This window comes from Enhydra lutris, unplaced genomic scaffold, assembly GCF_002288905.1.
Source record: "Enhydra lutris kenyoni isolate GAN:26980312 unplaced genomic scaffold, ASM228890v2 scaffoldscaffold24, whole genome shotgun sequence".
NCBI lineage: Eukaryota > Metazoa > Chordata > Mammalia > Carnivora > Mustelidae > Enhydra > Enhydra lutris.
In genome coordinates this window covers 4,196,914-4,220,306 of record NW_019154108.1, presented here as the reverse complement: position 1 = coordinate 4,220,306, position 23,393 = coordinate 4,196,914, and the positions used below count along the sequence as shown (strand labels likewise).

At 47.6% G+C, this 23,393-nt stretch overlaps 1 protein-coding gene across 1 annotated transcript; it reads right to left on the bottom strand.

Moving 5' to 3' along the window:
• Window positions 1-268: 268 nt before the first annotated feature.
• LOC111150633 (chromosome unknown C1orf105 homolog) lies at window positions 269-23,282 on the bottom strand. The gene is given in 7 exon segments (XM_022508122.1): window positions 269-648; window positions 3,736-3,803; window positions 6,684-6,751; window positions 12,798-12,872; window positions 19,614-19,704; window positions 22,887-23,005; window positions 23,007-23,282. Coding segments are annotated over 7 exon segments (843 nt in total). The 3' UTR covers window positions 269-502.
• Between the last annotated feature and the right edge of the window lie 111 nt (window positions 23,283-23,393).

Below are 23,393 nucleotides of genomic sequence, written 5' to 3'. Positions count from 1 at the left end.
GTCACTAATCACTTGCCATTTTCCCATTACGTCACAGTCTCCTGTCATCTACCACTTAACTGACAGAGGTAAGGACAGGAGGGTGAGCTCCATTTCTCTCCTGTATTCACAATAGGTTGAACTCACAAGAGACCTCCGGGAGCCATCTCCAGCCCCCTGCCTTGAGGAAAAGCTGGAATAATTTGCAAGAAAACCCAAATCTTAGAAACAGAAGGATGTTGTCCACCACAACACAGTTACAAATTGTAAAAAAAAACCTGACACTCAACATGTTCCACTTTAATCAGTTAACTTTTACAGTCACGGAAATTAAACCACTTGTCTTTAGGAAAAGTGAGTGAGAAGACAGTGGCAGGAGCTAGAATTCGAGCAACTCTCAAGAAAGCAAAAGTGAGTCACCTTTTTGGTGACAGGAGGAAATTAGGCTAATCTGTTAGAAACTGGCTTGGTTAACTTGTTTTCTCTTTGTGAGTCCGGAAGGTGATGAGCTCCGACCATTCATTCATTGCCTTGTTGTCTTGCTCACTGGCTCTTTTCTGGGCAAGGAGGAGAGTCGTGTCTCCTGCGTGGTTGCGTAGGTGTCCGCCAGCAGTCCGTGGAAGACAGCTGTCCTGGGGCCCAGAATGGGCAGTCTGTAGTGGACACTCTCTGCAGGACAGTGCAAGGAGGAGGAAAAACAAGCACTTCTTAGAATATATTTTTAAAGACACTCAAAATATTTAAAGGTCACCAAAGACTTATTTTTGACCTTATAAAGCAGATTCAAAATTCACATAAGAATTCCTTTTAATAGAACCATCTTATCCCGCAGAAGATTTAAGGTCCTAAAAATCTTATCAAAGAGGTCAGAAAAGAGTACCTAGAAACAAAATTCAAGTATTAGGAGTTATTGTCAATTAAATAAAAAGTGAATATAAAATGTATCTGGAGTTATAATGTGCGTTAAAGGGAAAAGAAGATTCAATTCTTAGGATGGGGTAACTGGGTGATGGACGTTAAGGAAGGCATGTGATGTAATGGGCATTGGGTGTTACATAAGACTGATGAATCACAGACCTGTACCTCTGAAACCAATAATACATTATTTGTTAACTAATTGAATTAAAATTTTAAAAAATAAATATTAAAAAAAAGAAGACTTTTCAGGGACACATACACAGTTCTATCTTCAAAAACCAAACGTGATCTTAACAAAAAGTCTACAATAGACTTGCATTTCAAAAGGAACCTTCATTTTATGAAATAATGTAAACTAGGGTTCTTTAAAATCCTCATCCTCCTGACCTCTTCTTAAAATCTGATTTTATTTACAAAAATGTTGGTGAATATTCAGCTTTCCCAGAAGACACATTGCTTGAAGGATAACGTCTTTCTGTTGGAAGTCACTGAATGGAAGGGAACTGGAGTCCCGAATTCTCTGGAAAAGCTCCTCACTCCAGCTGAATGAGAGCTAAGAGATGTTGCAAGACCACAGACCTAGGATCTGGTTTGGTCTTATCACTGTAATGAAGAGGAAACAGAGGTCCAGTGTCACAGGCACTGATGGACTGAGGACCAGAATCCAGATCTCCTTAATCCTAGCCCGGTGATCTTTGAACCATGTCACACCAACGTGCCTGTGGCAGGCCAGAGCAGGTTGTTCACATCTCTCCTGATGCTTATGGACAACCGGAGCCTGTACGTGTCATGGTACTCTGGACTCAACGCCAGAGTCAAGATAAATGGATCCAGAAGAAATCCCCATAACTTCTGGAGATAGGTTCTTTCTGTTTACTTAGTTCTCACTAATAATTACTGATAATATACAAGGGTTATCCGAATCCAGAAACATACTAGAGGTCACTGTGTGATCAAGGAGAGGAGTGAGACAATGACCCGCAGTTACGTTCGCTGGGATGAGTCAGCCATTTGGTCTTTGTAGCGTGTCCACAGGTGGGTGGCAGCTTCAGCAGTTTTTCTGGGTTGATCATAGGTGAAGGCTGCTCGTACTGAGAGTCTGGCTCTCAGGGGCGGGGCAGGAGCAGCACGGGGTGGGGGTTAGGAGAGGGAGGAGGGACAGCAGAAGGTTTTTCTCTGGCTTCAGAGGTGGGAACCCAGAGGACCAGACAGTTTAAACAACTTGGCCAGTCCTGTGCAGCAAGACTCGGATCTGAACCCAGGTCTCCTTGCTTCTAGACTAGTGTTTTTACCTCCTCTCAGAGGGCACCAACGGGAGCAAAGCTCAGCTCAGAAATGTCACAGCTGGCATGGACAGTAGATCTACCCAGCTTCAGCTCCTAGCCAGCTCCTTCAGCACTCTCCCTGAAGTCCTGCCTCTAAGATCACCGCCCTTGGATGGACTCCGTGGGCAAGAGTCACAATATGTCCAAGAACATCATGTGCTGACCTTATGTACACAAAGTCTAGCTCTTATATTGGTGGCTGAACGACACTCTCATGGTTAATAAATCGATGAAAGGCATCTTATCGCATTGCCCGTAGAATCGCAAAATAAACATTCTTGCTGAGGGAAAGGCGTGTGTGTGTGTGTGTGTGTGTGATTGTGTGTTCTACTCCTTTGCAAAGCAGGTCTAAAAAACTCCATGTTCAAGGAAAACTCAGAATGTGTGTGACCAGAAATGAGAACACTGAAACCAAGCGCCCGTGCCTGTCCCCCAATGTTCCCGTGACTTCCAGAGAGTGAGGTGGTCACAGACCAGCAATGATGGTGGGGGAGCTTTTCTTGGATGGATGTTCCTAGCTCTTGGCTCTTTAGTTCAATGTTTCCGGACACCTAACAAGGGAGTGGCTGGGACTGGCAGTCTTTCACTCCACTCTGCTCGTGTGAATATCTCCAAACTGATTACCCAAGCCTGTGGTCCGCGCTTTTAGCCTCCCTTTAAAATATCCCTTCTATTTTCAAATCTCCTCTCTGGATGCCTTCTTGGGCAATTCTGGCTAGCTCCCCTGCAGAAGGAGCTTAGACTTTCCCATTTGTATAAAGCAAATAAGGGATCTCGATTTTCCCTATTGTGCATATCAAATGAGAGAAAAGTTGGAGGTGGCCTCAGTCAATATGGGAGCAAATGAGAAGATGGATAAACTTATTAACATGACAGCCTCTACTGCACTAAACCCTTGAGCTGCCCCCAAAGAATGACCTGCACCCACCTTCACCAGCTCAGTGTTGACGTCTCTTAAGAGATGAGACATAGGTCGATGCTGAAGCCGGAACTGAAGCCGCTATTCTTTTGACTATTAATAGCAAGTGGACCTAAGAACAGCACTGCGCAGCTGCCAGAAGGCAGGTGGTTTAGGAAGCCTGTGGGGTGGAGGTTCAGGGCTTTGGAGAGGCCATTCCAAGGGTGTGGGGATGCGGTTCCTTTCCCAACTAAACTGCCTGAAAGGGAATTACCTACTTTGAGCCTCATTTCCATGAAAACTCTTCAGCAAGTAGATTATGGGGCTCTTTAGAAAGAATGGGGAAGATTCCCTGTGGCCTGGAGAAGACCTGGGAAAGAACAAGGCACCGATGAAGGTCATTGAGGCCTGGGGAGGGGACAGGAGGGGCCGGCCCGAAGCGGGGGCTGGGGAGCAATCAAAACAGGCGTTAAGCAGTATGTGAAAAGAGAAAGAGGCAGACAGAGGGAACCTGTTCGGAAAATTGAGAAACCATCTTAGGGATTAAACTTTTCATCCTACTACTTGGGGGGTAGGATATCCCCCCCGCTACAAGTACTCTAAAAGAACACAAACCTGTTGAGATGTCATTATGGGAATGTTTGGCTACAGTCTGGGCTTTTGGTGGATGAAGATTCATCATTCTGTTTGGAAGAAGCAAGAAAACACATCAGTTATGTGGCTAAGGCTTGGTGGGAAGGAATGTGCCTCTATGCATGTGAAAACGCAGATGCTCTCTTGAAACCAGCACCTGTTAACCTGATGCTCAGACCAGTCGGCTACAGCATAAGATGACGGGGCCAGAGACCACCACATCTCAAGCTCTTTTGCTTTTAAGGATTGTGATAAAAACTTCATTGGAAAAAATATTTTATTCATTGTCAGATCATGTATGGTCTAAAAACAGAAGGAATCAAGAATCCTCCAGTTTCCAGAAAAAAAAAAAAAAAAAAAAGAACAACTCTTCCAGATCACTAATCTACCCTTCAAGTGCAAAACAGAATATTTTGGTGAGAACCTTTTTATTATTTTATTTTTATTTTTTGTCTTAAAATCTCTTCTTTTATTCCCATCAATATTATTCGGTGAGACTGGTTTTTCCACTGCTGAGTGTTATTAAAGCAAGACAGGAACCATTTAGAAATATTTTGTTGTCAATCCAACTTTGATTAAAGAAATTTTTAAAATATTTACTTATGTAAGTAATCTCTACACCCAACATGGAGCTTAAACTCACAGCCCTGAGATCAAAAGTAGCACGCTTTTCCAACTGAGCCAGCCAGGCGCCCCTAAATCAATTTTTATAAAGAATATTTTTATTTAGTTAGTTCGTTTTTATTTTATTTTATTTTTTTTAAGATTTTTTTTTAAATTTATTTGACAGATCACAAGTAGGCAGAGAGGCAGGCAGAGAGAGAGAGAGGAGGAAGCAGGTTCCCTGCTGAGCAGAGAGCCCGATGCAGGACTCGATCCCAGGACTCTGGGATCATGACCTGAGCAGAAGGCAGAGGCTTTTTTAACCACTGAGCCACCCAGGCGCCCCAGTTCGTTTTTATTTTAATCATCCAGTGCTCATCACAAATCTACTCCTTAATCCCATCACTTATTTCACCTTCCAATTTTAGAGAAAATGTCTTGACCACATTTATTTCTCCTGGCGGCAACGGCTGTGGAAATGACCCTTGACCAAAATGATATGAGTCCAAGCCATTTCTACATTAAATTGCTTAAGTTCTAAAGACTGACAAATCTGTAAACTTTGGTGAGATCTGCATTCAGTTCATTGTCTCCATTTCTACAAAGGTTTTCCAATATTATTTTTACTTTGCTACCAAAAATATGGCCTATCTGGCCAGTTTATTTTACTCAGTTGCCATTGGAAGAATCAGTGGGACTAAGGAAAAGAAAAATTCTTTCTATTACCCATGTTGAACAAACAGGAAGGTGTCTAAGACTGAGTAATTTAAGATTTGTTTGCACTATAATTCAATAAACATATATCTCCCCACTCATATTTCCTCTCTCTGCCTCCCCCCTCCCTTCCTTCTTTCCTTCATTCCTTCCATTCAACAAACATAATTTAACTTCTACAATGGTTACAATTAAAGTCACTTTGTAAAAACTCTTATTTCAGTAAGGACAATTCTACCCCCCCATATATATAGTGAGACTCAAAAACCATAAGAACAGATTTTATAAGCTACAAACAGAACCAGGACCCTCCTTTATAGTCACACTAGCTAAATCTCAAACAGAAGTGGTCTGTCTTCCTTCATTACATTGAAAAAAAAAAAAAAAAAAAGGAACCATCTAATGATACTTCAGGTTGGTGTAGACGGGATTTTAGTTTTGGTTCAATCCTTAGTCTAGCTCAAGGAATAAGAGTTACTTGTTTAATAACAGGTAATGATTCTGGAATTTGGGACTTTATTTAAAATACCAGACTTGCAAGATAAATGAACTGGTACAACAAATCTCAAAAGTTTCTATCACAGAGGAGTGACACTTTTGCTCAGAAATCCCAGACTTTAGATAGTTCTGTTTTCTATTTAAAGTCTATACAGAATATTTATTTGAATTACTTTTATTATGATCTGACAGGAGCTTTGGAAAAGTTGCAGGTAAATGTTATCAGTGCTGGAGTGTGTTGGGTTCAAAAACACTACCCATTCCTCTTTGACCCTATCTCTCTGAGCCAGGCGCCCAGCATATCTGAGTCTACACTGCAGATGTAGTGGAGCAAATTTCATGAAAGGAATCATAAATCTACTGCTGTCCAACACAAGGTTACAAAAAGACCTACTGATTTTTCCATATTATTGCTTTCTCTATGAGGAAAAAAAAAAGAGTGTCATTGGATCACATATAACTTTTTTGGTTAATCCCCTCAAATCCGACCCTGTTTGTATGCCTACATTCCAACCATCTACTGTAAGGCAAGTCTACCTATACTGGTGTCTTATCCAGTGAGACACTGGGTGAGTCTAATGAAGTAAAAGCTTCATTAAAGTCCCTTTTCCCTTTCTGATAGCTAAACACACGGTGGGGGGGGGACCTGATATCCAACTAAACAAAATTCTGACTGGATTTTATTTTTTATATACTTGATCTTGATAAGAAAGTAGCAAAGGACAACCAGACAAACTGATGGGCTGAGAACAGCTTATGTGTGATGTTCCGTACCTTCTGAATTACATAAGTCATCTACATCTACATGGAAAATTTGTACTCAGTTCTGCCTGAGTTACCAAAGGAACCTCGTATCCTCTTCTTAGTACTGTTTTTGGGAAGATGGAAAGGCAGATGATACTTTCTACCATAATTTCAATAGTTGTTCAAGCAAAAAGGTGAAAACAACTTTTCTGGTCTAATTCTCTGGTTTAACCAGGAAATGAATTCAGCGGAGAAGCCCATTCCCTAAGTATTCCCTGAACATTCTACTTATGTTTTTCAATCCACTGTCCTGTGTCCCCAAACTGATATAAACAATTAAAATAATGTCCTGATTTAAATGTTAAACTTACCTATGACTCATAAAATTCTCAAAGGATGGTTTCAGATTATGAGGGATTATCACAGTTCTTGGTTGTACCTGAGAAAGAAAGTCTCATTTAGAACATTGCCCAAAACTATTCCAATTTAAATAAATAATGCACCACCTTAACAAACACAAGTTGTATTTAATGTTGGAATCACTCTATATTCTTTTGTGATATGAATGAACCAGAGAGGATCACCTGCCCATAAGTCATAGGGTCTATGTTCTTCCCTAGTTATCAGATTTTGAGGTTAGAAACCTCATGATTGGTAAAGCCTCCAATTCTCTTTGTTTAGCTCACCCCCAACATTCTTCAGGTCTCAGATCACCAGTCAGCCTCTCTCAGACACCACTGACTCCTGGACCACTGTTCAGTGGTCCTGTCTTACCTTCTCACTGTGCCCTAGGCTTCCTCTACCAGCATATTCCTCAGGGTTTTATTGTATTTACTTGCTTGGTGTCTGTTTTCCCTCATAGACTTTCAGCTGCAAGGGAGCAGAGACCATGTCCCTATTTTTATATTTCCAGGTTCTAACACAGTGTCTGTTCAAGAAATATTTGTTGATCAAATTAGTGAATGAATGAACCCACCTTGAAGCACATTTGATTTTAAATGTGCCCTTCCTAGAGGACTATATTAAATCATACAGTTACAGTATTCCTGATTAAGACACTATTTTCTTGAACTTTTCCAGATTTGTTAGTGTCACTAAATATTGGTTTTCTTTTGGAGCTTAGGCTTTCACTAACCTACCCCACCCCCCGGCCATTTCTCAAAAGATCTCGTAGTCATGACAATGAAAAGATAATCACGGGATGCGGTGCAGGTGTTCAACTGGGCTATTCATGGAGGGGCTTGGGATTTAAATGTACGACACAACAAGCCTGCAAGTTACTGTGGGTTAAGGGCCTTCGGAGGTGCTTGAAAATAGAGAAGAACCTGAACATCAGATCTATAGAAATGCCAATCACTTACGTTATTTAATCAGATTGTTGTAACTCATTAGCTGAGGAGAAGCAGCTGGGGGAGGAGGGAATGATCTGGTAACAGGAGCATCTGCGAGACGTGAGGGCAGCAAAGTCTTTGGTGAGAACCTGGGTAGAGGTTTCTAGATATATAAAAGGGACGAGAATGAAGGAGTCACACTGCCTTTTTAAATTTTCTTCTGAGGTTGGCTCTGTTGCCAAGAAAGATGGAGGAAATCCTACCTTCTCCTGATTAGCATGACCCCTTTTCAAAAGCCCCTAAATCCAGCCAGTGCTATTGTAGGCATGAGTGGGCCATCGGGGCCTGCCCCAGAACAAAGCTACCGAAGACAGCATTTTTGTCCCTGACAAGACGTGTGTCGTGTGGGCAACTCCTATTCAGTCTTAAAAACTATGCATCATCTTCTGGGAAAGACTTCCCTGAATCCTACTCTCCATGCTTTTCTCTGATACCTGCTTTCCTACTTTCCATTTCCCATCCTACCAGGTCTCTCTCTCTTCTGTTCATCAGTTTATTATCATTATTTGTTCACCCACTGGCTCCTTAAAGGTAGGGCTTGTGTCTAATTCTTTTGTTTACTTTTTTTCCTTTGTAGCTGAGCTATTACCCAAGTACCTGGCCCGTGGTAGGCAGTCAATAAATACTCGTTGAAATGAACTCAGTTACGTAAATAGACTTCTGAAACCAGTGAACATATGTACGTTAAAGAACGGGTCCCTACAGTATATCCAGTCTGACATCCTACTTTGAAGGGGCTTGAAAGTGTCTATTGGAGAGCAATGCACGTAACAGAAGGACTATGAAATAGATATTTTAAGCGGAAGATGAGCTGTTTGGAGCAGACATGTAGTAAGAGATAATTTACATAAAATTAAGGTGGCTATCCCTGGTGACTCACAGCTATAACTTTCACTAGGTAATTTCTTCTACACTAAACTGAACTCCTGGCCCAGGGTACTCAGACCCAGGAGTATCAGTGGTCAGTCAAGCCAAGTCCTATTAGGATTTTAATTTTTCTGATATTCATCTATTTTATGCTTTTATTTTTTTTCAATATTTATTTATTCGAGCAACAGACAGACAGCAAGAAAGAGCACTAGTTGGGGGGAAGAGAGAGGGAGAATCAGGCTCCCCGCTGAGCAGGAAGGTTCATTCAGGGCTCCATCCCAGGACCCCGGGATCATGACTTGAGCTAAGGCAGATACTTAACTGACTTGAGCCTCCCAGGTGCTCCATCTATGCTTTTATTTAAAAAAAAAAAAATATTTTCCTAGTGCTAATCTTTTTTTTAAATTCAGACACCGTAAGGTTCACTATCTCCGTGTTCAACTCAGTGGATTTTAGTAGCATCACAAAGTTGTGCAACAATCACCACTATCTACTTCCAGAAGATTTTCAACAGCCCAGAAAGAAACTCTGTCCTCATTAGCACTCATTTTCGTTCATTCATTCCCCAAGTTCTTGGCAACCGCTGTCTGTTTTCTGTTTCTACAGATGTGCCTGTTCTGGACACTTCATGTAAATGAAATTGATATAACTCATGGCCTTTACTGTCTGGTTTCTTTTACGAAACAAAATGTTTTCAAGGTTTATCTAGCTTGCAGCATATAGACGGACTTTCTTTTTTCCTGGCTGAATAATATTTCCCTGTATAGATCATATTTTGTTTCTGCATTCATCAGTTGATGGACCTTTGGGGTGTTTTCACTTTTTGGCTATGATGAATAATGTTGCTAAGAACATTCTTGTACAAGCTTGTGTACAGACATATGTTTTGAGTTCTCTTGGGTATAGATCTAGGCTGGAAATGCTGGGTCATATGTTGACTGGATGTCATTCCAACCAGCAATGTATGGGGGTTCCGGTTATCCATATCCCCGCCAACACTTGTATTGTCCACTTTCTATTATGGGTGGTCTCGTGGGTGTAAAATAATATCTCATTACGGTTTCAATTGCATTTCCTTAATTGTTAATGATGTTGAACATCTTTTTGTGTGTTTATTGGCCATTTGTATATCTTTTTTGGAGAAATGTTTATTCAAATATTTTGTCCATCTTGAAATTGGGATGTTTGGTTTTTTATTGTTGTTATAAACTTTTTTTGTTTTTGTTTGTTTGTTTGTTTAAGATTTTATTTATTTATTTGACAGACAGAAATCACAAGTAGGCAGAGAGGCAGGCAGAGACAGGGGGGAAGCAGGCTCCCCGCCGTGCACAGAGCCCAATGCAGGGCTTGATCCCAGGACCCCCGAGATCACAACCTGAGCCAAAGGCAGAGACTTTAACCCACTGAGCCACCCAGGCACCCCTGAGTTATAAACTTTTAAGAAATATATTTTGGATTCTAGTCCTTTTTCAGATACATGATTGGCAAACATTTTCTCCCATTCTGTGGGTAGTCTTTTTGTGTTCCTGATTGTGTTCTTTGCAACAAAAAAGTTTTTAATTTTGATGGAGGCGAATTTAGGTAGTTTTTGTTGTTTGTGCTTTTGGTGTCATATCTAAGAAACCATTCCTTATTCAAGGTCATGAAGATTTACACCCAAGTTTCCTCTAGGAGTTTGATGTTCTAGCTCTCCCAAGTAGGCCTTTGATCTACGTGTAGTTATTTTTTGTATATGGTGTGAGGGAGGGACACAACTTCATTCCTTTGCATGTGGATATACAATTGTCTCCGTACCATTTACTGAAAAGACTATTCTTTCCTCATTAAATTGTTTTGACACCTCGGTCAGCAGTCAACTGTTCAGGACCTCTTATTCTTATGGAGATCCCATATTATGTGATTAAATTTCATTTCTCCTGTTAAAAAAACTTTTTTAATTGTTCACAAGTGTAAGGCGTTTTTTCTGGACTCACAATTTTATTCCACTGATTTATATGTTTGTCTTTGTGCCAGTACCACTAAGTCCTGATTATTGTAGCTTTATAGTAGGTTTTGAAACCAAGAAGGGTGAGTCCTCCAACTTTGCTCTTTGCTTTTGAGATTGTTTAAGCTATACTGTATCTCTTGCATTTCCATATGTATTTAAGATCTGCATATCAGTTTCTTCAAAAATGCCATATGAGATTTTGAGAGGTATTGGACTGAGATCAGTCTGGGAGTACTGTCATTTTAAAAACCTGTAAACATGGTTTTTTTCCATTTATTTAGGTCTTCTTTAATTTCTTTACATGATGTTGTATAGCTTTTGATGTACATGTCTTGCACTTATTTTGTTATTTTTATTCCTAAGTATTTTAATTTTTTCATATTATTGTAAATGGAACTGTTTTCTTAATCTCGTTTTTGGATTGTTCATTGCTGGTATATAGAAACAGAATTGATTTTTGTATGTTGCTCTCATATCCTGTAAGGCTGCCATACTCATTTATTGGCTTTAATTGTCTTTTGTGGGTTTCTTAGGACGTTCTAGGTGTTAAGATTATGCCATCTGCAAATACAGTTTTATGTCTTCCTTTCCAATCTGGTTGTCTTTTATATCTTTTTCTTGTCTTAACTGCCCTAAGCAATGTTAAACAAAAGTAGCAAGATTGGACATCCTGGTCTTGTTTCTGATCTAAGGGGAAAATATCCAGCCTGGAAAATATCCAATATTCATTGAGTACAATGTTAGCTGTGGGTTTTTCATAGATGTGCTTTATCGGGCCGAGGAAGTTCCTTCTATTTTTAGGAGTCTTTTTATATCTTCCCCAGCATCTGCCTTCAGCCCCCTGCTGAGAAAGGAGAGGTCTCAGTGACAGGGCAGATACGCAGTACCCCAGCCCAGGAGGAAGCTGAAGGGCTGTTACACATAGTGAAGCAAGGGTATCTACTTCCCGCTCATTCTCTAACCGTCTCCAGCTTCTCACCAGGGTCTGCATGCACTGGTCTGATGTTAGTGTTTGAGGGCTTTCTTTTTGGGTTCTGCAGTGAATGGTAAAACCACAGTGTGTGGTTCTCCTCCAGTCAGGCGTGGGTGAGGGCAAAGGTCGGAGAAGAGGTCTTGAGAAAGAGAGCAGCTGCTAAAGTCCCAAGCGAGCCAGCTGGCCAAAGCCAGGGTCAGTGCATTCTAAATGTGGACAGAGTGGTTCCGGGAATAAGACCGGGAGAAATCCCAATCCCGGTTTCCCAGATTCCAGTCAATGCTAATAACGAACGCTGTGACCCTAATTACGAAGAACGTGAACAGGGATTGTAACGTTCAGGTGCACCTTTGCTCACAGCTTCAGTTAGATTTCCAAATCCCACAGAAAGATTTCGCAAAACTGCCCATCTCTTTCATATCCTAGTGGTCAAAGCCCTTTCGCCATTAACGTCTCAAAGGAGGCTCTCTTGGGTCTCCTGATTTTCTTCTACTCCTTGCCCTTCCTCTTACTGCATGTCAGCCCAGGGTCAAAGGAGAACCACAGGATTGTAGAGACCCTTCCTCAACTCCGACCCTAACCCTAACTGTTTAAATTTGCCTTCAACCCAAGCCTGACTGACCCTAACCCTAATCCTTCAACAGATCCAAGTCCTAACGTGGACCTGTAGAACATTCCTCCAGACGCAGGCCTCTTTCTGCAGCAACTGTGATGATGACAGAGCTTTGTCCCTGTTTCCTCCATACCCTTGCTAGCCTCCATCCCCCAGGTTCTGCACCACCAGCTACAGCCCCCCCCCCCCCCGCCAAGTTGGAAGGTGCTACAGGACCTCTCCTTAGCTTCTACTCTGAGGCGCTGATTGAATTGATGGACCCAAAGATGAAGCTGCTTGTCTCGTGACTGTAAGGGTCGAGGCAGGTTGCTTGTACGGGTGTGCGTTGTGCTGTGTTGGGGAAATGTTCCGGGGGAGGGTTCCCCAGCCGCCTGAACCCCTAAGGCAGTGGAGTCACTTTAGGATCTCAAAGCAAAGCGGCTCTTCTCAGCTCTACCTCGCTGACCCGCCTACCCTAGTTCATCTTTGGGTTTGTTGAAAATGGAGATGGGTCATCATACTGTGTCAGGTAATGGTGCTCCCGGGACCCACGGGTCCTTATTTGCAGCCTTCCCTGCAGAAAGTGTCGTCTCTCCACTGGGCTCCGGTGGGAGGGGGGCAGTGCTCTACCCTGGGACACCCGCGCTCCTCTCTGCCGTCCCACTGACCTACCATTTTTATCTCTTGACATGTGGAGCACAGGTGCTTGTTTCTGATCAGCACGGGGCTACTCTGGAGCCTCCTGGCCTGAGGGGAGAGAGAAACGGAGGAGTTGAGGAAATGGTGCGGGTCCCTGGGGCAGCAAAGAAGGGGGCAGGGCTGGAGGTGCAAGAGCGGTACCAGTTGTGCCCTCCATAAATCCCAGGGAGTCTCTGGTCTCAGCCCAATGCCAGGTGGAAGTTGAGGCCAGGCTTGGCTGCAGCTGGGAGGGCCAGAAAGAGTTTGGGCCGGAGTGGGGGATCCACAGACCGATCAGTAGCCTCAGGACCCCTTCGTACAGTGGCACGGGTGCAACTGACCCTTCCTCACTCACGCTGACATCAGAGCCGTGGGGTGTGTTCATAGGAAGTGGATAACATGGGGGAGAAGAGGGTCGCGGAACAAACAGTGAGTATGAATTAAAGGCTCCTCCGGCCATTCGACTGTCTGTTGACCTCGGACTACACGTGTGCACACCTGTGGCCTGACCCGGTCCTGCTTCCCCGGGCGGGGGTGGGGAACAGGAAGAGGAGGAATGCGGGTCTGCACCACGGGGAGGGGCTGGGGTGCGCTCCTAGGGCGACCTTCAGCGGACTGGTCTGCCGGTGGCTTCGTTGTCTGAGACAGCCTTCGGGTGAGGCCCCATATCGAAGGCATGAGGACCAAAAACTAGGGATGAAGTTGGATTCTTTGGACAAATGTTGAAAATACCTTTCATTTTTATAGGCCATTTAAAGAGAATCAACCGAGTGTTACAGTGTTGTGGGTTGGGACGTTCAAGGATGAGTGTGAACAGCTCCATCCTTCCACTCAACAATGAGGCCAGCCTGTGGAGGGGGCTGGGCTGGGGCCACAAAGATGAGTAAGACATTTTCTGGCCCTAAGGCAGGCCAGGGAGAAACACCAATTCATTCATTTGCCCGTTCATTGGGTGCCAGGGTCCCTGAAACAAGACAGACGTGGCTTCTGACCTCCAGTGGCTCACACCCACCGCCTGAGGACAAGGAAGCATAACGGTGTGGAAGGTGCCGGGACAGAAATATGGGGAGGCCACAGTGAACCTGGAAAAAGCCACAGAGCTCACCTGGACGGGGTGGGGCGGGCAGAGAGGGAAGGGTCTGAGCAGGGCTCCAGGAGCCGGCCATGCTCGGGTAGGTGTTGGGGCGAACAAGTTGGGGGCAGGGCATTCCACCGCCCAGAAAGCCCTGCCACAGCGTGGGAGGATGACCTAGAAGACCGGCTTCGGGTAACTGAGGCTAGCAGAGAAGGGCCACCGCCCAGTGTGGGGAGTGGGCAGAGAGGCAGAGACTCCTGGGCTTCTGGAAGGTTCCAGCTTCTGCCAGACCTTTCCCGATACCCAGGGTGGAGGGATCTCCCGGGGCGGGAGGGGGGGGGCTCCTCCTTCCAACCCTCACCTCCGTGAGTTCTGACACTAAGGTTCATGTCTGAAACTGTGACCAAGGCGGGCGGGGGGCTAGATATCACAGAAGCAGCAAGGAGACTTCTGGGCCTTCAGGAAAGAGAGACGGCGTCCCACGGAAGGGTCAGGAGAGGCTTCGAGAGGGGGCATTTACATGGAGTCTGAAAGGACGCAGAGGGCACAGACAGGTGGAGGCGGCGGTGGGGGCGTCCGGGCAGGTCCGGTCTTGGTGTCCTCAGCAGGCGCTGGTCTGTCTCGCAGCGGGTCCCTCCCCTTCCGGTTCTCTGGTTTCTGCACAAGAAGAGGAGTTCGTCGCCGATGAAGCCGCGGGTCTCTCCGAGAGGCCTCCCAGGTGCATGGCAGGATCTCGCCAGGTGAATGGTGGCTGCGGATGTGACTCCCGAGCTGCGTGCCCATGATGACCGCCACCACGCGGGGCCTGAAGACGAACGTTTCATGTCGTCCTTGCCAGCCTCGTTAACTCCTCATCGGTTAAAACACGGCTTCGCCGTTACTTTCTCAGTAAGTCTTTCTGCTCGCCCTCTTACCACTCCGCACACCCCTAACCCGATTCGGGCACCTGCCGTTCTGATTCCAGTCACAGACTTATGTCGCGTTTTGTTGCATTTTGTCCTGTTGTTGTTGTTTTTTTTTAATGTGTTTGTTCCTCCACCAGCCTGAGAGTTCTTGAAAAGCAAAGACACACCTCGAACATCCTTGCATCCCTACAGCCCATCAAGAATCTGGCGCACCGTAGCTCTTCGAGCAGAGGGGGAGGGGCAGAGAGAGAGGGAGACGCAGACTCCCCGCTGAGGAGCAGGGAGCCCACTGTGGGGCTCAGTCCCAGGACCCGGTGATCATGACCTGAGCCAAAGGCAGAGGCTTAACCAACTGTGAGCATTTTAAACTATCCCCCATGACACATACTTGTATGTGTGCAGGAAGTCGGTGCAGATGATCTGGGATGCCACGTTTTACAGGCCTCCCCTTCCCCCGACCTCCCCGCACCCGCTGCCTTGCTTTCTTTCCTAGCCCTGGGACCAAAGGGCTTTCCCTTCTGCAGCATGTGCTGCTCACTCTTGGTTTCCCCAAGGCCCCTTCAGCAGCAGCAGCAGGAACGGCAGGAGAAGCGGCTGCTAGTTCAGAGCCTGGGCCCCTGGTTGTATCCTCTGTAGACGCAGCACCACCAAGAAAAGCAGTTCTGAAATGCTAATGGGCTTCTCATTTTCCAAGCAGCTGTCCCCAGGACGGCAGATGGCAGCTGTGATGAGAAAGTGAGAGCAACCTTTTGTAGCCTGGCCAAGGTACCACGCACAGCTCAGCCGGGCCCCAGAAGCCCGAGTCTGCTACTCGCGTGTCGCGACTGGAAACGTCCTAATGTTTGAGGCTAAACTTGCTGAGGTTCATAAGGTCGGCTCATGGCCCAAGTTCTCGGCCTTCTTGAATCTTTGATAAAGAATCAGAGAAACCTATTTCCCTCCTTCTCCCTCCCTCCACCTCTCTCTCTGTCTTGCACACAGACCTCTCCACATAACAAAAACTGAAAATGTGAAAGCACCAGATGGTGATTTTAAAAATAGCCCTCATGGGGCACCTGGATGGCTCAGTGGGTTAAGCCTCTGCCTTCGGCTCAGGTCATGATCTCAGGGTCCTGGGATCGAGCCCTGCATCGGGCTCTCTGCTCAGCAGTGAGCCTGCTTCCTCCTCTCTCTGCCTGCCTCTCTGCCTACTTGTGATCTCTCTCTCTCTCTCTCTGTCAAATAAATAAATAAAATTAAAAAAAAAAAAATAGCCCTCATGCGCGCGCTCAGGAGTGCTGACAAATTTGCCTGCGTCCTCCCTGCCCCTCGACACCTCTGTTCCTTTCCTCCTTTCCACTCCCGCCTTCCATGAGAGACAGCCCGCAGGGCCCCTCTAGTTCAGTTCTTTCAATGAACACAACGAGGAAATTGTGACCCAGAAGGGTTGAGAGATTTGGTCCAACCATACATGTATTTAGTTTCAGTGAGCCAGAAACTTCCTTGGTTAAAGGGCCAGAAGAAGATTACCTTTTATCAGGGAGAAAGTGGATTCTTAGGGTCTGTATGAGGGCATACACCCCTTAGAAAAAAAAGTGATCAGAGAGCTATTTTCAATATTCAAAAAAACCCTCCGATAATTACACATTTTCCTGCGGTCTGAAAATACCAGCCATCTCCATTAAAGAATAAAGTGAATACAGTTTTTTCAAATACTCGTAGGTTGACTCAGAAACATTTCAGACCACACAAAGTATTATCAACAGCCATGCGTATGCTGTTAGGACTTCTTACACGTGGGTTGTATTACCATCAGATCAGTGGTAGTAATTATTACCTCTCTTTTAAAATCCTATCTTTAGGGGGCCTGGGTGGCTCAGTCCGTTAAGCACCTGCCTTCGGCTCAGGTCATGATCCCAGGGTCCTGGGATCGAGCCCTGAGTCAGGCTCCCTGCTCAGTGGGGAACCTGCTTCTCCCTCTCCCTCTGCCTGCTGCTCTGCCTACTTGTGCTCTCTCTCTACCTCTCTAATATTAAAAAAATAATAATAAAATCCTATCTTTAGTTACAGGTGTCTGGTCCACGGACACAGGAAAAGGCCTGAGGAGTACGCAGGGTAGTTTCTGTGGCGGTCACGGGCTCTCCAAAGCTCATTCAGGGAGACAGAAGAAAGAAAAGGAGTTCTAGGTGGTGAGAAAATTGGGAGTTGCCGTCCTGTGCCTTTTCCCAGCCACGTCTCAGCCCTGCAGCTCGGTGGTAGGCAACGCTCTTCGTCACAGGTCTCTGAAAGCGGCCCAAGTAAGGCTCCCCTCTGGACTCTGACTCATTGGGCTGGAACAACAAACCCGGATCAAAGAGAGGAGGGAGGGAGCGGGGGCGGGAGCCGACTCTCGCACAGCGGACCGACCCTGCAAGTAGGCCCAGGGTCTCCACGGCAGCCCCCCGTGTGGGCCCCACCCTCCAAGCTGCCTGGCTGGGGAGCTCCGAGCAAGTCAGCTCTGGGCCTCCCTTCTGCCCTGGTGCCAGTGCCCGGGATTTCAGGGCGTCGGGAGGAGTCCACGCCTGCCCCGGGCAGTGGGAGTGGAGCCTGGGAGTTGTAGCTCCCTCCACAGGGCCCTTGCCTAAATGGGGGAGGGTTGGGGTTCCATGTCTTTGGGTTCATTTTCCTTTTTTCTTCTCTGTCAGCCCTGCCTTTCCTCTTCTGTTTCCTTTTTTGTATTCTGTGCCCCTGCCTACCTCTCTGGGTCTTTCTCAGCTTCTGCTTTTTTTTTTTTTTTTTTTTTTTTTTTTTTTTTTTTCCTCTCCCTGTCTTTCCGTCTCTGTGCCTCTCTGTTTCCTTTCTGTCTCTCTCTCCATCAGTGAACATTGCCCCAGATACACAGATACCCGCTTCCGCCACAGGACGGCTCCTGGGCAGGGCAGGGGGGCCCCTTGGAATGTGAGTGTTCCAAGTTCTGCCCTCTGACCTGTGACTGGGACAAGGAACGGAGCCAGGTGGCATGACCTTCGCACCAGTCCCAGAGGCCAGGCCGTCTGGTGGCTGCCGTGCTGCCAGAGCCCTTTGGCAGGTCCCTGATTTGGAGGTTACAGGAAGAGATAGAGCATCCAGGGTCCACAGGGCTTTCCTCTCCCACCAGAAACAGCACGGTTTCTTTCCAGAAAGGAGCAGCTGCCAGCCAAGCCCGTGTTTCACTCACAGGGTCCGAGGGGAGGCCTTCGTGGTCCCAGGCGGCTCTGTGCAACTCCGGACACGCAGACCCTGTTAGATACTTGCGATCTTCCTTTAGCTGCCAGGGCCGTCTTAGGTACTTTCCCACCTCGGCCTCTCTTTGCTCAGCCCAGCCTCAAACACTCAGGTGTGGCCACTTCTCCGGGTCATTTCCTCAGGAGGGCTCCTGTGCCACGTAAAACTTACACTAAACACAAGGGGGTGCCTTCCTCCATTAACCTTACATCAGTTAACTCTCTGGGGCAGCCAAACACCCTAAGACGGCGAAGGTAAAGTTTTGCCTTCTGCACACCTCCTTGCCCTTCCAATCCGCCAGGGCCACTGTTTTTCTCACACAGGCGCGGAGAGCGGTAGAGGGAGAGAGGCAGGTGGAGGGCCAGGCCCCGACAGGGGAGGACGCGGGCGAGGAGGTCCCCCCCCACCCCCTGCTCTCCCATCCCTCGGGAGTACTGACGCCGGATTCCCAGCCCGTCTCAGCCCCCGGGCCCAGGCTAGGAACGTTGTTGCTCTTGGCTGCTCTCTAGCGGTCACCCGTGAGCATCGCACCATGAAATTCTAAGATCTGCGGAAGAAAGTCCTCCCCCCTCTCCCTGGCCATTGTGCTTTCCCCTCTGGCCCCTTGCCCACTGAGTCGGGGGTCTAGAGTCTTAATGCCTCGCTGCTGCGGCCAGATTCTTTGATGTTTTCAAGCCCTTCCTGCAAGCTCAGGTCGGTGTCTGTGCTCCCCTGGTGCTTACCGCCTCTGTGGAAACACCTGCCGGATCGAATGTGGAAGCCCATTCCTCTGGAACCCTTCCCCGCTGCTCCCTGCCCACCCGTCCTGTCCCTCCCACCCCTCGCAGGGCGGCTGTGCACCTGTGCAGTCTGTGCACCCATTCATGGAGGTGACATCGGACTCACCCCTCTTCCTATCTATGCTACCCACAGGAGGCCTCCCTAAGCAGGCGCACGATGGCCGGCCGATGGGAGGTTCGCAGAGCAGAGCTGTCCCCACGATGGGGCATGCCACCAATGGGCGCTGTGACAAGTGCCTAGCCCTGTGTATTTCTCAGGTGAGAAACCCCTCATCCACCCAGGAGTTCCCTCCCTCCATCTCCTTGCGCTGCTGACCGCACCGGCACCTCTAAGATCAGGACCCCTCGGGGTGCTCCCGTGTGAGGAGTGTCGCCCAAGAGCCAGTCACAGTTGATTTCGGAGAGGTGGAGGGGATAGGAGGACGACAACAGGAAATTCCACAGGTGTGGGATCTTGTACGTGAGAGACATAAGGGATCAGGGCCGTGATGGGACAGGGTCAGAGGCTCCAGGAGCTGGGACCGGCTCCGGACACAGGCTGAACAGCAGTCCCTGAAGTCCTCTGGGCCTGTCTCTCAAGAGGAATGTGTGTGTTTGTTTTCACTTTTTGATGATTGTGACCTTTGCTCTTAGGGCCAGTGCCCTGGAGCTTGGGTGAGCCTGCGATGCTCATTTATTTATCTATTTCGTTCAGCTGTCTATGGAAGAGTGATGAGGTTCCAGGCCCAGGGCTCTGCTAAGGAGATAGGAAACGGCTTTGTATGTACACGCAATGTCATACTAGAACCACTGTGGGTGTCTTTTCAATGAAAAAGCAAAAATTGAGTACCTTAGATAAGACATCTGGAACTTGAAACAAAATAGGCAAATTCATATCCTTCTTGGATGAAATCAGAAAAGTGGCAGAGGCATGAGGATATCTGAAGTAATCAAAATAAAGCAAGTTAGAACCACAACCTCTGGTTTGAAGAGCCAAGCCCTTGGCTGGTTCAGAGACACAGGGGTCAAAACAGACAGCCCCAAGGTGCACCACTCTGGCCTGCAGATTATTTTGAGGTGAAAACCATCAAGGCCCAAAAGACTTGGGAAGAAATGCTGACCTTCCCCTTAACTGCCAGAAGAGTTTAGATAGAGGCCCTGCTCCCGGGAAGGGAGCTATCACCATAGATTATTTACTATTTACTACTAATTTACTATCACCTAGGTAAGGTAGCCCGGGAGGCATTTAGCAAAGTCTGTTGAAATTCATCTCTGGGTCCCACTGTTTCTCGGTGGCCCAGCAAACATTTGTTTACCGAACATTTACTCTCCTTTCTTCCTGTGAATTGTTTTCCTTCCCTTTGACTCCCCAACCCCTTCTCCTTACTTAGTTCAGGATGACATATATAGTCATTTGGTATGACTGTCTTTGGAATCTCACGTGGGTTCCTGTATGTACAAAGTTAAATTTGATCTTCCCTTATTAATGTGTCTCAGGTCGATCTGATTCTCAGACCAGCCAGAAGAAACTTGAAGGTCAGAGGAAAGTTTCTCCTTGCCAACAGATAACCCAGGGGACACCCAGGGAGTTCTCACCCCAGTCCTGAAGGGCACAGACCATTTGGCAGCTTCCAAAGGATGGCTTTGCCCTCGTAAGTCACTCTAGCTTCTCTGTCCTTTTGTTTTGAACTAACCAATGAAGTGTCGGAGACAGTGTACAAAGGCAGGAAAAAGTTATTCGTAAGAGCAGACGTGTAATGGGTGAAATGCAACCAGATCTCCTTGGAAGAGCTGTGTGTGTAGCAGTTGTTCATTTTTAATAAGCGCAGGGTTCTTCCATGCCTGGAGTCTGTGTCCTTGGGCACTGCGTCTACTCATTTCTTCCCATGGAACAGATTCTTCTTCCAACCACCCTGGAACATTCTTTCTTTCTAGTCAGGGGGTGGAGCAGTGACACTGCAGGGATCCTATCAGTTTTCCTCACAGGGTGTGACCGGCCTCGCGGCTGTTGTTTCATTTTATTACAATATCAGAGGCCAAGGCAGGCAGGGGGGCGGGTTGTCCTAAACTGCTTGTGTGTACGACACTGTGCATGCCCCCGGCATTCCAGAAATGGAAACTCGGCATGCCGGGAACACCTCTCTAACGAGGAAAGAGGTCGTTGTTCATTGTTCATTTATAACTCAGGCATGTGGAAGGAGTTTGGTATTCCGGAGGCATTCGCAGTTTCACTTCTGCTCACCATTTCCCGGGGCCCTGGTGGAACAGGGGTGGTGGGTCTGACCCGGCCCCTTCACTGTTTTTGACCTGGAACAGCCTGCCTTGGACTGGACATCCAAATGCTGACCTAGGGAGACCAGAGGCCACTCTCGAGCTGCCTGAGCACTCAGTGATCTCCGATCAACAGGGCCTCAGTGTGACCTGGGGGCTTCCGAGCCCGAGGATGAGTGTGGCTTCTGGGTGGCAAGACCGTCTTCTCTGAAGGAAGGAGGTCTGTGGAGGCCCCGGTGTTCTGAGCCGGGCCTCAGTCCTCCAGCCTGTACGTGTGTTTCTGGGGGGCTCTGAGTACATTTCACTGAAAGTGTCTTTCTCTTTTTCAGACTGTTCTGCATTAAAACTGCTTGTCCGAAACTAGGAAATGCTAAAAGCACATTTATCACTATCTTACTGAGGCCTGAGGAAAAGGTTTTGCCAAAAACAAACAGCCTGGAACCCAGAGCTTTAACTGGATGAAGAGTTTCTAATCTTTAAGGATTGTTGATATTTAAACAAACCATCCTTTCAAAGGACTTTGCACTCCGGTGTTGTCTCCCTGAAAGCTCCAGGCACCATCCCGGGAGTCTGTCCCGGCCAGTGTCTATGAGGTAGACAAGTGTGTTTCTCTTCACGTGGGCTGACATCTCCGCCCAAGGTCCGTTCAGAAATGAGCAGAGCTTCACTGACCCTGAGGTAATTTCTCCTTAGGACCAGCTCAAGGTTAGCTGGCCAGAGGGAAAACTACCCCTTCCCTTCAGACTGTCCATAGTCTGTCCCTTCTGATATTCCAGGACCTGGCCGTGTTCTCGGGCTGCCCCGCAGTGTTCTGGGGCTGCCTTCTTCAGTCCTGTTCCCTGTCCTGGTCCCCCTCTCTATGCCCGACCCCAAAACTGTACAATCCGGGCACAGGAGAGCTGTGCCCGGTGGTGCCTTCCTCCTGGCTGCCGAAGCAGATCTGATGGGAACAGGGCTGAGCTGGGATAGTGAGCTCTTACCCTAGTTAGACAGAAACCACCGGCCATTTCACATTAGCTAGAGTTTGAAGTTATTATTAGCTAGATACAAAGTTAAGTAAAAGTAGCAGGAAAGAGCAGGAAGCACTTGAGAGGGCTCTGAAAATGCACACAGCGGCCTGGCTGCTTACAGAGAACGTGGCTTTTAAAAGGAGCAGCCCATTCGCATCCATGCAGTCGAGGAGGGGATGTGGGGAGAGTGTCCCTCACGGGGACTCGCTCACCTGTGGGCAGGAGGGCACGTGTCTCCTTAGTCCCTTCTGGTTTCTCCCATTTGCCCCCGCATTACCTCACATTCCCCTTCCTTCCACTTCCCCTCCCCAGAGCAGCGAGTATGACCACAGCCAGGGACCGAACGTGGAGGAAGAGTGAGGAAGCCGGGTTATTGCTAGTGTCGGCGCTAAAATGTTGCGAACACACCAACACCGCCAGTTTTGAAACAGAGCATCATGTCCCATAGCTGTTTGGAAGTGGAAGGACTGGTGAGATGGGAGGAGACTGCCTCAAAGGGATGTTGGGGCAGAGGCTACTCTCTCGACTTTGGTGGTTAAAATTAGAGGAGACAAAGTAAGATGCGGAGGACAGCAGAGGCGTCGGACAGGCAGCATCCAGGGGCAAATGTCTGTGTTGTTGAGCGATGGCCGCAGAGAGGAAGGTTGGCGGAGATCGCATCCCCCCGCCAAGCCTATACTGAGTGTCCACTCTTGTCTGAGAAACCCAGGCCACTTCCGGTTTTTGAACCCTCTTCTTGGGTTTCTCAACGGACCGGATCTGCCCCTTGATAACCGACCCCCAGGAATCATCTTCCCGGAGGTCTTTCTTGCAACCTTTGCGCTCAGGGGCTGAGCTGTTACCTTTTGGGGAGGCTGAGCACTAACGGCTTGTTCACGAGGCTGGCCTCACTAAGCCAAGGAATCTTGCCAAATTTGGGAACAGAAACCTGGAGAGAAATGGAAAGAGATCGTTTTGCAGACCGGACTGCATCTGAGCCCGGCCATCGCAGCGAGGGCCCGAGGAGGCTCACGCAAGCTACAGGGCAGCCGGCGCGCTACGGCCCGTTGCTGTGATCTGAGCCCTCCGAGCCCCGTCGAGTATCCCGGAGCGAACCGCGCTCCCCGCACGCAGCGGACGGGCAGACGGAGCCCGGCGCGGTGACCTGCCGAGTCGCGCCGCGAGCTCGCGGACCAGCTTCGCTGACCTCGGCGCGCGCCGCGTCTCGGCTCCCCGCGTCCGTCGCGTTGCGGCTTCATCCCTCCCGCCCGCTCGGGCCCCCGTGAAGTCGGCTGAGCGCGAGCAACCGCCCGGCGGCCTCGGGCTTTCCTGCCGCAGCCCCGCCACCCCTTCTAGGCAGCGGAGGGCAG